Here is a 17078-nt window from a genome sequence, read left to right as displayed (position 1 = left end):
ATTAATAAGCTCTTTGGTTTGCTTTTTAATATCTCTCTCTTATTTTCCTCTTTCTTGCTTTGCCTTTTCTATAAAACAATCCATACGTGCACTGGGAGAGGAGGGCAATATACTGAAATTGCCCCTTAACACTTTTCACAAATATGGAGTTAAAGCAAGAGCTGGGAAAACTGCTGCTTGTTTTTAACCTAAACTTAAATCAGCAGTGCTTAGACAAGGACCGTTGGGAGTTTGAAGCTGCTGAAGGAAGGAAAACGCTGACTCTGTCCTCTAATGCACTCCCCAAATGTATGTGGTGAGTGTGCCATTCATTGCATTTGAGAGTATCAGCGGCTGCATCAGAGGTTATTCCAATGCCTTGGGGTTTTTTGGGCATGGGTACGGGGGCAGGTAGGATGGCTGAGCAGGGACAACAGAAGACAGCCCTCTGGCTGTTCATAACCTGGGGTCAAACTGAACTGAAGCAAGACTGCTGCCAGGTAGTGCTCAGCATTCATGTAGTGCTCAGCACTGAGGTCACCTGCCAGGAGGGAGAGGGAAGAGAATAAAACCCTAGTTGCCACTTTGTTTTTTCAAACAAGCTCCTAGCTTTCCACTTCTTCCTTTCCAGCATAGTTACAACTATCTCCAGAACTTCCTCAGACCTGTGATTTGTGCAGATGCCAGCTTTTACATGGATGTTTTTGAAACTGAACACTGTCTGACTGGAAGCCACCCTAGCTGGAGCTGCTTTCCTGCAGGGAGGGCACAGCAAGCAGCCAAGGTGGGACGCGTGCCTCTGTGCTGCTGACACTGCTGACTCTCATGACAGAGTGGCCCAAGCTCAAGTCCGAGCCTCAGAGCCTGAATTAGGGCAAGCCGGCTGGCTGCCAGGCGGGTTAAGGGTATTTCTCCTGCACAGGCTGCAGCCATCACTTGTGCTGGAGCTGTGCGTGCATGTGGGTTGTGCAATGAGACTTAGGAAGAAATTTCTGTGATGATTTTAGCATTTGGGCAACTGGAAATGGAGCTGACAGAGGCACCAGGACTTTGCTTTCATGACTACATTAATCTTCTCCTGGCCTTGGAAAGACATTTTAGATGAACTTAGCACGTGTCCTCAAAGAGCTTTCTTTCTCAAAGTTATTTTTGCTGTGTATCCTGCACTGATGAATGATAATGCCAGTGAAAAGGCCAATATAAATCAAATTTCATTTGATAATCATTTTAGTAAGGATGCCTGGTGCTGTGCTGTTATTGAAGAGATTGACAGTTGACCTCCCATGGCCCAGAACTTTTGAGATACATGGATTAAACAGATGTTTTTTTCCTATCTCGGAAAGTGGTGTTAAGGACAGGAAGAAGCACCAATGCCCCGGTTTCCATATCTATGTATCACCTAAGAGAATTTCTTTCTTAGATGTAGTTACAGAGATCTTTTTGTCTAGGGGAAAGAGTTTCAGATGCATATCATTTTAAGAACTGAGACAAATAATGTTATTGCTACTGCTGGAAAAGTTCCTGGTTGGCAACCGAGATATATTAGCTATTATGTGAACGCTTAGTCGATGGCAGATGTGGCATAATTCAGAGTTATTCTGCCATGGAATAGGTAAAAATGTAGTTAAGTAACTTTGTTTTTGCCCCATGCTAAGAGCAGGCCCCTGGACATTTACAAAAGTTCACAATCAGTGTGGTGGATTGTAAGTCATCACAACTTGCTTGTGTTTCTGAGTCCTAATAGACTAGGAGGGAATGAAAGCAGTTTGGAGGTGGCTGGCTACTGGACAGCACCTATGGGCTTGGTGGGAATTTGACAATAACTTCTGATCAAATAAGAAACAAACTGAAACTAAGCCATTTTGTATTTGTGAACTGCCTATTCCTCTAAAGTTTCCTCCAGAACATCTCAGATAGATGCAGTTGTCACAGCTCCAGGAGGGACATGAATCTGTGGGAAGCTATTTTGTTTGTTTTTCCTACACTTTCTGTCTATATGTCGGCCATAGGCAGAGCTACAGTTCTGAAAACTGACAGGGAAAGTTTTCTGGCCTCATTGTAACACTTTGAGGCAATGAGATGGGACATGGGTCAGGAGTACCCCAGAGCACCTTCTGGTACATGCCACAGTCAAGCTTAGAAATTGCAGTGTCCATCTGTGACAAAAATACAATTAAAAAATTTTGTATAGAATATTTCTATATGAAACAGAATGTGAATAATAATGTGTGAATCAGGCCCAATGAACACTGAGGGAAATATAGGGCAAGTGTTACTAAGAACTTTATGATCAATTTTGTGTCTAATGAAAATTAGGCAACTACAGCAATTCAAAGAAGCCACAGAGCTGCTCTTGTTATTAATCTTGTCATTAGGGTTAAAACCAGCCCATCCATCAAAAAGTGTTCAAAGTGCTTAGAAATAGAGCAAATCAGAAAACTTTACATGGTACAGACAGGAGAAGTGTATAAGTCAATAATTTCCACTCAAGATATTGTCTGGTGAGTTTCTTCATGCAAAATAAACTAATTTAATTTTCGTTAGGCAAACATAGGATCATAGCATGAGGTCATAGGTAACCAAGAAGATACTTTCTTATAATTTCCAGGGAAGCGGGACTTTCCTGTTTACATGTTGTATAGGAGAATAGTCAGAACTCAAATACAGTGTAGTAAATAATTTGACCGTAGGCATTTCAAGGGTTGCATCAAAGAAATGTACAGACTCGATCTTTCAAAAAAGTTCTCCCATCATATCCAGTATGAACGTATGTTTTCTTACACTTTCTTTATTGAAATGCCTAGTGATGTCACTGTGTTTCTGTTACTTGTTTAGACTTCTGAGTAACTAACTATTTTGATTTCAACAATCAGTATTTAATATTCTGGTCACAAACTTTCTTTTCCACATAATGCAATTACAGAACTTTTCAGCAGCTTTCATTTCAACAAGTGCATGATTAAATCAGTAATTTAAATAAAGCACCACATCAAAACTAAATCTTGAAGTTGAGAGTCATTTAAAACAAGCTTCAGCTAAAGAATTTTGCATGATCTTTCATCTATTTTCATCATGGTTTTGGTCTATCCTTCACTTCACTACTTGGTAATGGAAGAGTGTATCTACTCAGTAAGGTCTCTTTTAATGCTGTCAAACGTGTCTCATTTTCAAAGACTGACTAGACAAGTTTTCTTTGATGACAAGACAAATACAAATAATACCTTAATGATTGGAAGATTCCTTGATTAGGTTTCTGATTGATTGTTGTATTATTTCATTTTATCTTTACATAAGCTACACATTCTGCAGATACAGACAGGATGACATAAATCTCCACCAATCTTCTTATCTTAAGCACCTAAGAATTATATTAATATCCATTTAAATTGATGTCTATGATCAAAATCAACTCAGTGGTTCATCCCTAAAAGGCACAACATCAACTGTAAAGACCAAGATACCTTCCTCATTCTCAAAATCTGCAGGACTTATTGCAAAACCACAGAAGAACAACCAAGCAAAACTCAAAAGTAGTATCAAAAGCATAGAGAATATCATGGTAGAAGAAAAAGAAATCCCACAGCTTGATACTTACAGAGTTTCTTAAAATCTAGCCACTTTCCAGCTGCCAGGCAAATGATTGCTGTGGATGAGGCAGAGACACAAAGAGCATATCCTTTGTTACCTGTCCACACGGCTATTTGAAGTCTGCTGAAAAGCAAACTTCCGAGCAGCTATATAATGACAAAATAACATGAAGGAAAAACACATACATGATTTTGCGCCAGCTCTCTTGCTTTCTGCACAGCAATTCCCATGAAGATCTCAACATAGAATATTTTTTTTGCTGTTAGTATTACTCACTTTGAGTTTTTATAGCTGCTTGGAGATCTGCATCACTGTATTTGATTTCAGCTAATCAAGCATACAAATGAACAGGAATGCAGACACACAGCACTGTAAAAAACACAGAAGGAAGTTTTTTCAAACAAAATCCCTCTATTAGGCAGCGGTTCCAGTGATGCAATCAGAATAGGAAGGAAAGTCTGTGTTGCTTCACTGTTTTGTTTGGATTTGGGGGTCCAGTGCTAACTTGTGATAATATTTCCATTCGTAAGTATATTTCTCTGAGGGTAATCCAAAAAAGTGTCTATGATGAATCTAATAGGAAAAATATCCCATTGAACTTGCTAAGTTTTTCCATCATGAGTGACCATTACAGAAATGCCCCGCTCAACTATCTTTCCTGTGTAGTTCAGCAGCTTTTGAAGTTTATTGTTTTTTATTAAAGTCCAATAAATGCACAAAGTGGATTCAATAGAAATGTAATTAGAGAAAAATTCAATTACTGATTCATGCCTGTGAGGAATTTAAGAGTTTTTAAATAAGAGAATGGAGTGCATAGAATAAATGACCAAAAAGAAGCACTGCAATGCGTATCAAGGATATCAAGTTGTTTGCAGAGACATCTAGATCTTTAGAGACAAGCCGAAAGCCTATTGCCGCCAAGAGGAGCTTTGGATCTGACCTTAAATGTTGTGAGATGTCAATTACATTTGTAATCCAACGATTCAACTCTCTATAACCTCCACAGTTCAACAGTTAAAACAAACATGTCCTCTCTACAGACATGACTTATCTGATTGGCCCATCACCCCATGTAATTCTAAACAGGATTTTCCAGGTGACATGTACAGAACACTGTATCATCTCTCTCTGGCTTTAGGTAGCTTGTTTTAAATGTGAGAAAAGCCAAGGGTGGCAGAAATGTTAGCTTAAGCAAACAGGATTTTTCCTTATGTCTCCCAAACATAAAACACACAGCAACAGTTCTGCAGAGTGAGCAAATTCTTTTAATCAAATATAAATTTGATATTGAAGATTAAAAAGTTTCCTCTTCTTCTTCACTCCTCTCAGTGTGCGTAGGTATGTGTTGTTCATTGTTTATCCCTGAGACCTACTTATTGCTTTCAAGTGGTCTTCAGAAGATGCTAAATTCGTTCTGCTGTAACCACAGTATAGGGCATTATTCCTTTTATAGGTTGTCACAAATGATGGAAAAGTGATATTAAGTTTTTAACTAAATACAGATCACAGAAAAGCACAGAAAACTAATACTGAGCTTATCTTCAACTATACCAATTGCTTAAGTATATTGATGTCAGCAAATATTCTAAGACTCTGTGAAGATGGCCAAGGCCATAAATATGCATTTTCTGTAAAGTTATCAGAAAAACTTTTCACACTATCTATTATTTTCCTGGCTGTTTCTGGTACCTGATGCAAACTGATTTACTTAATTTCAAAGATGAATCCAATACTAAGATTAAATTTATTCGACATCTTCAAACTTTGCCTATCAAATATGCTGCCACTGCTATGGCCAGTGAATGCATGGGATGTGGCTGTCTGCAAGCTTTAGGGTAGCCCCTCAGATGCATATCATTTCAGTGTTTCGTTCATTCCTTTTGTTGCACAGCCTGAGGTCCCCTTTGGTTTGGATGAAATATAAAAACTATCCCAGTGATGGAAATTCATCATCAATAGTCTCAAAGGAGGTAACTTAATCTCGCTGTCCACTCCACTGATATAATTAGGAATGCACTTTGTCAGCCTTTGAGGGTTTAACTACAGCTGGCTGGGTTCAAGGCAGTCTCAGAAACCAATCTGTTCTTAGTAACACCATCTCCTTCACAGAATTACAGGCATACTTTCAGCGGATATACCCAGCTAACTGCTGAATGATGTTTTTCCACCCACTTATGCAGTGGTCAATGTCTTTTTCAGCATAACTGAAGCCCTGGATCAATGCCATGAAATGATTCAGAAGCCAAAGGCCGAACTGACAGCTCAGGAATAAAGGTTATGAACCTTATTTACAGTGTTTGAATGTGGCTCAATTCAGCCTCTGAACATCATCATATTACTGATCCAGTTGACGAGATTTAATTAGAAAAGAGATTCTAATGGGTATTCAGATGCTGACTGGCCTATCTATTGTTTAAGAAATAAAAGATATTTTAGGCTCTATTCTCGAGGAAAATCAGAACTCTACTTCACGTGGATTTGCTAAGTTAGGGGAAAAAAACCTAACAAAAATTTAAAATCTTTAAATTTAATCAACAGGACCACTTCTGGATCCCTGCAGTACTGTTGACTCTTCTGCTGGAATCTGCAGAGATTCAGAGGATTAATACCTTCATAGTATTGTCAATAAGCATTTCTAACTGAATATCATGAGTACCATTCCTTTTTCATGTGCTTTGCTCTGGTAGGAATCTAATTTGCACAAATGAATGAGATATTCTGTTATGTTTCAAGTAAGTTGGATAAAGATTCCCCTCCGGTCTGCAAAATACTGGAAAAACATGCAGTATAACTTTATACCTATTTACTTCATGCACCTAGACCTGAAAATACGAAGACTAACCTATTAATCAGCAGAGTGGCCTGTTCAGAAAAAACATACCCTTTTTTTTTTTTCTTATCAGTCCTGAAGCATTAGTCCAAACACTTCGAATTCCAGCCTTCAAGTTTCCACCTACAGCGGTGTCAGTGGGCTGGACACAGGCTCCCCTGGGCCATAAGCCCTATAGCTGTGGTAGTGCAGCACTCTGCCTGCTTATTGCCTTGGGCAAAATGCTGTGCTAACATCACTATACGGCTCCTGGACACAGGCAAAGGGGGGTCAGATTTGCTTGCTGCCATCCCATGAAAAGATATTCCAATATCCTGTGTTGTAATTGTTACATGGTAATCATGAAATTCACTAAAGCCATGGATTTATCACCTTGCTGTTAAACCTTATAGTGTCAGACTGAACTTTTTTTTTTGTTTTTTTTTTTTTTTTTTCACTGCTGTATTTGGTTCCTTTTTCCCCGTAAGATAGACTTTCAATAATTGTCAGAGTACAAGCATCACAATTGGGCCTTACATACGCATAGTACACAAATTTCAGTGTCCGGTGTCTGAGAGCAAAAAAGGACTGCAAATTAAATAAAAAACCCCATACACCTTCTTCCTGCTTCAGTAAGTCTCCTTGTAAGTCGGAGAAGGTTAACTGTGAAAAGTACAACTTATTATATCTTTTAGAGTTCTTGATAGCACTGTTTATTATAGACGTCCTCATTACCCACATGAATATCATACCCCATGTTTGAATCTGGAAAAAGAAAATGGGCCTCCAAGGACATCCTATGACAATAAACTCTCCGTACAAATAGGCGACTACTTAAAACTACAGTGACTCATTGTTGCCTGGCACATAACATAATTAACTGCAGATTTACTTGTGTTCAGTGTAGACTGAGGCAAGCTGGTTTGGTTTACATGGTCTTACAGCCTTGCTGAGTGTGGCACAGTTAACTTCAGGCCTGGGTTAGCTAAATCTTGTAAAAAAGATTGAGTAGTCAAAAAAAGCCATAAGAGATGGAGTCCATTAAGTCCATTAAGGATGAAATGCATCTTGACCACACAAAACAGCTGCAAAGTCAATGCCTCTCCCAAAAATCTGTGGTGTGCTTCCTAAATACACAACATGGAGGACCTGTAGGTTGAAGAAGGCTTTTCAGAAACTGACATAGTAGGTTCCATTGTTTGCTTATTTTTAATTGCCACTCTTTGTCAGAGGCAACAGATGGCTTGAAGACATATGCTTGAAAAAGATTCCAGTTACTATTTGACTTGTGCAATAGGTAATTCTAATGTTTGTCATATAATCTGTGAATAGCCAATGACACATGGGTAGCCTTAAGATTCATACTCCATACCTGGACTTGTACATATTGTACACACACACACATATAAATAAGAATAAATGAATACTTCCAGAAACCTTATATTTCCAATGTTATCCTTAAATTCTTGTGGTTTAAGTGCTTTTGCTAATTGAAAGAGAGAAGGAAGGAAGAAAGTAAGAAAGCAAGCCAGCATCAAAGGATTGCAGGAGATCACTGGGGATTATGGGGAAATTCATCCTCTGAGTGGAAGAAGGACCTTCCACAAGGCGGACACAATTGTTTCAACAGGAGGCTAAAAACTCCCACATAATAAAAGGATCCCTCTCCTGTGCTTGGCCAGCTGTTCCTGCTTCCTTCTGCCCACCCTCTCCCCAAAAGTGAGCACTTTAAATGTAAAATCCTGCTGCAGCCTGAGTACAAAGACTTCCCTTGTCTCTGTTCATCAGGATAAGCTCACTATTTCCTTTCACTTCCTTGCACATGCATGATATGGGCACCATCTGGCCCAGAAATGGCCAAGGACAGCCAAGCCCACAAAATATATTCAGAGAATGCCCTAGGCTCCCCTGCTCCATGTTTCAACTGTATCTACAGCAAAGATTTTAAGTTAATCTCTGATACATCCAGACAAATATTTACAAATTGAGATTTCAAAATATTTGAATAATGGAGGGGAGTATTGCAATAGGAAGACAGGCCTAGTCACCATTATGTTTTAGTTATCTAAGACTTCATACTGATGTCTTATTCTGCAAGAATCCTATTAAACGGGAAGTCAGCCTGAGCTGAGACAAGAGATAGCATAATCAGATCATGCCCTGTAAGCAAAGTTATTGACAAAAAGATCTGAGTTCTGATGGCTTGATCCCATTACCACTGAATTCAGAGGTAAAACCTGCATTACTACACCTAAGTATCCATTAACTCAGTCCATGTCTATAAACAAGGCTTATATCCCACTTGATGTTCCTGGAGGATTTATTATTGACCTTTAATTAAATCAGAATATAAAAAAGATAGCGCATTTCATGTTAGATTGAATGCTACAGCTATCCAGTTCTTGCTCTCATACTAACGTTAACCTTAAAAAGGATCCGACATCCTCACTTTTAGATGCCCTTTTGACCACTAGGTATGATCATCACTGGACCAGAAAATAAGCTTCGATGATATTTTGTTCTTAGCTTTTATTAGCCAGAGAAAGAGAAACTCATGGGGAGGAGGCTCTCCATCGCCATACCTAGAGTTTGCATAGACTAACCCACAGCCTGGGTAATTGCAGACTCTCTGATGTCTGCAGGGGTGCAGCCAGAAAGGAACATACTACTCAGTAAGTCAAATTCAGGCCTTGTATAAATTTGTTATTGCCTGCCCACATCTGTCTATTAGGAAGTTAGTATTTTTCTGATTAGCTGTAGTAAAATATGAGGACTTACAGCTCTAGAGCTTTTTCTATCTCTGATAGCAAACTGTGAGAGTCACCTGATGTCTGATGTCCTGAGGTTTCACCCACAGATGTTTAAAACACAGTTCTCTTGCTTGCCTCTTGCTTTACTTGTCTTTCAGCTGGTAAATGATACTAACCCAGCTGGACTTCTACATGTAATATAGGTTTTCAGTATATACTTCCCTCTGTCTCTCTGCATAGGTAGGGCTCCTCTACCCTCCAGAAAAAAGGCCTATCGTCATTATTTTGCTCATTGTACACTCAGAGCAACTTCTGCACAAATAGGTATTATAAAAGGTTTATATAGTCCTCAGGTGGCAATTCAATAATTGCAACACTTAGTAAGAGATATCTCTGTCTCTCCTTTGTTCAGTCTTCTTCTGTCTAAACATGCAGCATAGGTCTGTCCTAAACTGGATGATTTTGCGCACAGGCTTACAGTAGCCAAGTATTACACATAGCATCCTAAATAAGAAAACATAACTGTCTTCAAACAAACAAGCTGATAATAGGCTCCCTGCTCCAGTGCTTGTTCCACTCTCCTCTGAGACTCTGGCAGTGTCTGGAAAGTTAACAGATACAGGCAGGGGGAAAAACGCATTACAGAGACAAGGGATCCCTCACACAGCATCGGTCTTTCCCTTGCATTAATTACAAGGGATGCCAACTCAAGCACTTCTGGTGACCTCTTCTAAAACAGTCTTTCAGATAATATTGGCTCTTTTTAAAACAACCTGTCTTTTAAACCATTTCAGCTTTTGACTTTAAAATCACCACTTAAATGCCGTTCCAATATCCATTGCCGCATGTGTCTGGTGGGACTTGGGGGTCAGCTGTAAATGGCCCCACCACACAACGTCCTTTGGGTGACATTTGTTTTCTCATTCCCATTTTTATTTGCACGCAAGAAGGAGAATGAGGTTATAATACCTGTGAAGGTGGTCCCTCTCCTGTCCGCCTTTGTTCCTCTCTTCCTCCCGCCCCCTTGCATTCTCTTTTTGTCTTCCTCTTCTGAGCCCTTAGCATATACAACAGGACTTGGATGACCACTATGGGGCCTGTTTCCGCTGAGAGAGAAAGAAGGAGGCAGATGAAGGGGCTAAAATGCCATATAGGATGCCTGGCTTCAGTCACCAGCCTGGGCCGTGACACTCTTCTCCCAGTTTCCCTCCTGTGCTCTTTTAAAGCACCCACCACGGTGGTACCTGAAGGCTGCACGGAACATGGTCCCACCCTGATGGCGGGCATGCTGCCTGCTAGCCTTATACTGCTGTGCTGCCTGGCCAGCTGGAGCAAAGCACTGCTGTGGGCCAAGTGCCTGCCAGTACTGTGGTTAGCCAAAATCCAGGATGTTAACTTAATTGTTTGCTATGGATATTCCGCACTATTTCAGGATGTGATTCTATGTTTGTACAGTGCTAACCAGATCCTTTTCAGATACTGTTCTAGCTAGGACTTTTACTAGTGTTCCATAGTTGTGTCTTGCAGTTCTTACCACCGCACATTTTCCAAACATCTACACTGAATTATTTTGATCTCCTGTGCAAAAATCACACTTTATGGTTCTTGATTCCTGGTGGATTGTTATGCCAGTGCTGTCAGTCTGCCAGATGCAAACTGAAGGTGTCTGTGTAGGGTATGCAGGGCTTTCAGGTCTTATGTTTTTTTTTTTTTTTTGAGGGCAGCTCCAACCCCTGTGTAATCAGAGATAAGTGACTTAGTTAAAAATGAACGGGACAGCTGGCTAAATGCTCAATGAAACAAAATGATCAAAGGGACAGTGCCAGATGTTTTCCATCAGCTCTACATATGGAGGTACCAGGGAGAGCAGCAGGAGCACCAAACTAAAAAGAAACCAGAGAAGCCAACTCTAGTTTCAACCATAACATGACGAACTGGCTATAAATACTACATTCCTCAGTGAGGCTCCCAGAGGACATTCTGTAGGTATTTCTAAAACCTACAGGAAAAGCATGTCTACTATTGTCTGACTTATTTATACGCATCCTCCCGGTAAGTATATTGTTAAGAATCATCATTCTTAGTATCTATTAAAAATATACTTTAAAATCATATTTTAGAAAGCTGCTAGGAATTACAAAAAGTATTTTTCCACGAGATGTATTTTTTTGCCCAACCTGTGCCAATACAGTCTTTTCCTAGACTGCTGTTTGTGGGGATTTTTTTAGCACTTTTAGTATATGTTAAAATTTTAATTTCAGAGTTTTTGAGTCCAAGTTACTGCAAGAGGCCCAAGTCAGGTCAAGATTTACTGTGGAAAAGGAGCCAGCTTTTAATTTTTTTCTTCTGGGGAAGTTTATGGTAGAGTGAGATAAACATCCAAAATATTTAAGGTTGTTTATCCTGCATCACTTAGAAGACATTCTTGACATCATTTGTATACAACTGAGCAGGGGAGCTGCTCAATCAGTGCTGACAGAAATTAAATCCAGATCACCCAGCCTCGGGGCATACAGACCTTACTTCAGTGTGATAAAATCTGCTTCTGTTGGGATAAAATCCGAACTGCTCATACTGCAGCTCTTCTCACAAGGCAAATTTTGGTACAAAAAGGCTCTTCCTCCAGTTGTATTCCTTCCAGGGACACAGTCATTATTTCAGGACACTTCACCTCACCCTGACATATCTCTGTAGTATCTTGGGGCTTGTAAGGGGGGGTGAATATTGCAAAAGAATCTGGTGCCATGCTTGTCCAGTGTAATGTCTTTACTATTGGCCCTGAATCCGCAATATTAGACTTGAAGAGCAGGCATCCTGGAAGCTACCAGCAGGCAACTCAAGGCAACATGGAATCTTCAGAAATTTTTCCTGTTCTTTTTGACTCTACAGTTTAGTGATTCCAGCCTGAAAGTCATCCCCTGACAGTAGGAGGAGGGAGACATGCTGAATGTGAAAGGATTGGAAAGGCATTTCCCTGAAACAACTGGAAGTGTTGGACTTGCTGTTGACTAGCAGAGCAGCTAAGAAGGTTCTTGGCTGTGTTGTTCAGTGGTGCTGAAATCCACTTTGTCCTTTACCTTGGTAGCAAGCTTTGGTAGGATAGGTGTTGTTCTTTGCATTAATGTTGATTATAAAGATGTTTATTCCATGTATAAAAAGCTTGATGTGCCCTTTAAAAGCTGCTCTAAACCCATTCTGCAGGAACAAAGCTTGTGAACGTGCCTTTTCTTTCCTCTGATTCTTATCTCGTGCACATATAATCGTAAAGCACATTGCAGTGGAAATATCTGTGATTTGCAGTGCAGGATGAGTTCTTTGCTGGTAGATATGCTGGTAACAAATGGTCTGAGGGACTCACTAACTCTCATGCTTGAGTCAAGGAAAGCTTGAGCATGACTCACTTAGGAATGCTTTGTAGTCCCCTAATTGCATAATTACCTTAGAAAGCTCACTGGCCATTTGGCATAGAGGTCATGCCTGTTTCCTCTGAGCACAGGAATAACTCCTCCTAGCTTCTCCTAGCAGGACAAAGGGAGATGTGAGGAAGACGTATGGCCGTGGTCCCACTTTTCTTCCATATAATCCAGGAGCAGTATTTGTGCACAACTACAAAGCCCTTCATTCTCTGAAGTGAGCATGGAAAAGTTGACTATTACATAACATAAATTAGCACTTTCACCTTTGCACTGAGACAGTATCTGTATTGAAAGAGAAAATGTGATATTCCGAGGTGTTTGGTACTAGTACTTGCAACATCTGAGTTCTAATAAATGGTATTAAAAAAAACCTGAGGGGGATGCCACAAGCACAGGAACCTTCCCCACTATACTCATATGCCATAGAGTTAGTCTGACTGCCGAACAAAGAAAACAGAACTCTCCAACACCTTGTTCTCAAAAGCAATATGTAAAAAAAGATATGAATAATATAAATGTTATCAACAATTTCAATCATGCAAAGCAGGTTACAAGCAAAGTGAAGGGTCCTGAATGTCCCATGAGAAAAATGAAAAATGAACTTGCTAGCTGCTTTAATGGAATTAAAGGAAGATTTGGCTAGAGAATACTCCTAGACCCCTAGCAAACTCAACAGTGCAGTTTTCAGAGCTCACCTCATGTGTAGAACTGGTTAAGTAAATACGTCTGCACGATGGAACAAAAAGAGAAAGATAGAAGTGAATGATATAGCTAGCTGAGGAGGAGATATTTAAGTATAGCTCTCTTTAGTTCCCCTGATGCTCTCTTGTTCTGGAGAATGGCTGGCATTTGTGGTCCCTCTTCTTAACCTTTTTATTAATGTCCTCCAACAGTAAATTTGGAAGCTAGAATTCTCCTTTGCAGATTGGTGAGGGCATCACTATGTACTCAAACTTTCATCCCTCTCTCCCCTTCATTATCATTACACCTATGAATTTACCATCCTTCATTGCACACTGATGCATCTTGTATTCGAAGCAGCTGAGGCACATCTTCTCCTGCCCCCCTTGCAGCCCACCAGCTAATAACCCCTAACATAGGGGATATTCCCACTGGATTTATGAAGGAAAATACTTGTGGCTGCTATACTTCGTGCTGATGTTAATGCTCCAGTGTGTTTCAGACTTGCACACAGGATGCCTCCCTGATTGGCCATTCAAGCGTTGTAGATGGGGGTGAATCCAAGTGGTCTGATGCATCTAAGGTACTTTAATGGTCTAAACTTTGGTGTCCATGGGCTTCTCAGCTGTGTACTTGGACGGGCAAGAGTGTTTAAGATTACTTATTTGTTTAGAGATTCATGACGGCTACTTAAATCTTTCCTTCTTTTTTATCAGTGTCTTCTTAAATAGGGGGAAGCAGAGCAGTTTAATGTCGACTGAGGTTGCATTAGTTTCCCCTTTCTGTGAGAAACCTCTGCTTAGAAGGTTCCCAAAGTGAAAGTGTTTGCAAGAGAAAACAGCTGGGAGACACTCACATCCAAGCCTGGCTCTGGTGAGTGGAGCTGTTCTTCTGACATCAAGGGAGCATCACTCTAAAGCAAGAGAAATGTTTTGGGCACAGGAAGGAAAATGAAAGATCTTGATTCCTAAGATGAGAGAGAATTGGTCAGCAGTTTATCAAATTGAAGGCTAATGTCCAAGACTGATTCTGTTCTCACAGATATATATCTGAAGTATGGACTTCATTACAGCTACATCTAACAAAACCCAACTGAATTCAGAGGAAAGTCAGGCTCCGGGTCCCAACTACTTTCATTTTGAACAAAAAATAAGAAACACCTCTGTTCTTTGCACACTTTTTTGTATCATTCTCCTGGAGACTTGAGGAGTTTGCATGCCGTAGTGCAGGTGGCTGCCCTAAGGATCAAGGAACACCGGACAGAGTCTATAGTAAAGCTTCTTGCATTAGGGTGGCGGCAGAGGAAACTATACAGAAAATGCAGTCCAAGGAAAAGTCCTTAGAAGATGAAGTAGGGATTAAGCCATAGCCTATTTTACCATTTGCTAAAACGCTCAGTGCATTTGCCTTCATGGATTCTGCATTCCAGAGGACTGCATGCTGGGTTAATAAAATCCCTCTCTTGAACAGGCTTTGGAAACTCAGACGGTCACTGACTGCCCATATGGCAGAATTTGGCTATTGCTATTAGACAGCTGCAGGAAGTAGAGGACAAGAAAGGGGAGACAGCACCAATATCTTATGGACACACAGACATACAGAGAGACACATGGCTTTGCCTCATGGCAGGAGCTTCCAAAATATGTTCCACATCAAAATGACAGGATCCTCTTTTCTTTTTTTCTTTCAGGAACTGCAGTTTGCACTTCTGCTTTTCTTAGGTGATACATATGTGATTTAAACCCTCATACACCCTGAGCTTAAGTTTCAAGAGCATTTTAAAACGATTAGCACACCTACAAGAAAAATAGCAAAACACCACATTTCCGTTGCTCACAGACTTAAAGGGAGGTTGAGTTTAACATTCTTTCTTGGGGAAGAAATTACATGCTCCCCAGTAACCCAATGCCAAACCACTGCTCTCTGTTTTGAGTAGCAAATGCCATTCTTACTGCGCCTAAAAGCCCAGACTGTGTTTCTTTTCTTAACATGAAACTGTGTATTTTGGTACTGCTCTCAAGTTTAACAGAACAAAGGAGTTATCTTTATGAGGCAGCCAGGGAAATACACAAAGAACAGGAAGATGCAGCTAACCTAAATAATGACATTGAAAACAAAATAGCTATTGGCCTATAAATAAACAATCTGAAGTAAATATAATTATTTTTATTAAGGGAAGACGCAGACTTAATTCCTGGGGATAATGACATCCACTGTTTCCTCAGGCTTCAGTTCTCTGTTTTTCAGTCAAGCCACAGAATAGCATTTCCTACTTTCTTCAACTTTTTACAGCATGAACTTTCATATCACTTCTTTTGGAGAAAATTGCAAAACCCAGGCATGTATGTTTAGAAGAAAGGTCAGATTTTGTAAAACAATAAAATTGCCCAAACTCTTATTTTTGAACTGTGCAGATACATGCATTCTTACAGAGCAGAGAAGTAAACATACACACGACTGCATTAATTAAGACAATGCTTAGTTTCCTGCAACCCAAAGGAATTTTCTTATTTAGACTAAGTCTTTAACGATGCAATATCCCATTTTGTATATGTGGGTGTGCAAAGCAGCAACTGCAGTTTCACAAAAAGGCAAGGGCTGGTCCTGACCTGATGGGGGAATGGGGAAGGTATTAAATAATCCTCTAAACCAAAGCCAGAATCAACTTTCTAAGTGCCAGACTCAGTCACTCCAGCCTTCTCACTTTCCATAAACGACCTGAGCAGAAGCGTGATTCACGTGTTTGGTTTTTTTTTTTTTTTTTCCTGGGGATTGTCTTGTTGAGGATCTTGGGCAGGAAACTGCCCTGATCTGTTGACTTACAAGATTTAAAATAAGCACTCGTGTTTCCCCCTCCCAATCCTGACCAGCAGCATTGGGCTGAATCACTTCCCCAGTTTGTGAGACAAGAAACATGCAAGAGCAAAGTGCTCGTGAAGTGGCTGCGTGTTCAGGTAACACTCTCAGGCTGACATACAGTCACAAAAACCACGACCGACCCAGGTGAGACATCAGGGCACAGCACCGATCCCCATCCCTCAGGCTTTACCTGCTGGTGGGTGAGTGGCTGGAGGTGATGTCCTGCACAAAGCTCTGCTCCATGCCCGGGATCCTGGCGGGGCTGTGGGGATGGTAAGCTGTCAGGACCACACTGCCCGAGTCCTTCATCTCCATGGTCATAGGCACATGTCGGCCCCGCTGCCTGTGCCAAAGGCGACCGGGGGGGTGCTGACGGGCCCCAACGGGAGGGCGAGCGGTCTTGTCACGAACGTGAGTGCATGGCCTGGCTCCGTAGCAGCCTCTTGCCACCGTTGGCTGTCAGGATTGCTGTGTAACTGAGACACGGCTCCTCTCCCTGTCAGGAAAGCTGAATTAGCATATATTCAAAAACACCGCCCACAAAACAACCCACGGGGAAGTTACTACGTTCCTAGGAAACTAGAAACCTGAGATAATCCTGCATGGCACTGAGCGACCGCCTGGAAAACTTCTTGCTTCCTGTCTTTTTGTTTCTTTTTAAGAATCAATTTCTTAATATGCGTCCTGCTCCTGAAATAGGCTCAACTAAGTGAAATTATTTGCCGATTAAGCAGAAGGACGAGCGGAGATCACTACTCAAACACAAAACGTGGCTTGGCAGAGTGAGGAGTGACATTTAAGCTGTTTACACGAGAGATTCAGAAACCAAGTAGGCTCTGCTCTGTTTAAATAATCAAGGGGCAGGAACCTTGATTTCCTACATGTTGGATCATTTCTGTGGCAGGGGCCTGCACTTGCTTTCTCCTGGAAACAGATTAAGCTTTCGTTTTGCCTGATCCAAGTGTGTATATAATGAGAAGGACACTGGGAAGTTAG

The 17078-nt window shown here is 40.7% G+C and overlaps 1 protein-coding gene across 3 annotated transcripts in view; it reads right to left on the bottom strand.

The window, feature by feature from the left end:
• Positions 1-16860, bottom strand: part of ARHGAP28 (Rho GTPase activating protein 28) — a 76122-nt gene extending 59262 nt beyond the window's left edge. The window contains exons 1-2 of one of the 3 annotated variants that reach the window (XM_064442971.1): positions 16670-16860; positions 16273-16578 (exon numbers count right to left, since the gene is read on the bottom strand). In XM_064442971.1, coding sequence (XP_064299041.1) covers positions 16273-16403 — 131 coding nt within the window. In that variant the 5' untranslated portion in view covers positions 16404-16578; positions 16670-16860. Of the gene's footprint in view, positions 1-3752; positions 3864-16272 lie in introns of those variants that run through there. The other 2 variants (XM_009507044.2, XM_064442972.1) reach the window with 2 other exon arrangements.
• Positions 16861-17078: the final 218 nt, after the last annotated feature.

Source organism: Phalacrocorax carbo, chromosome 2 (assembly GCF_963921805.1).
Source record: "Phalacrocorax carbo chromosome 2, bPhaCar2.1, whole genome shotgun sequence".
NCBI lineage: Eukaryota > Metazoa > Chordata > Aves > Suliformes > Phalacrocoracidae > Phalacrocorax > Phalacrocorax carbo.
This window is presented reverse-complemented; position numbering and strand designations above follow the sequence as displayed.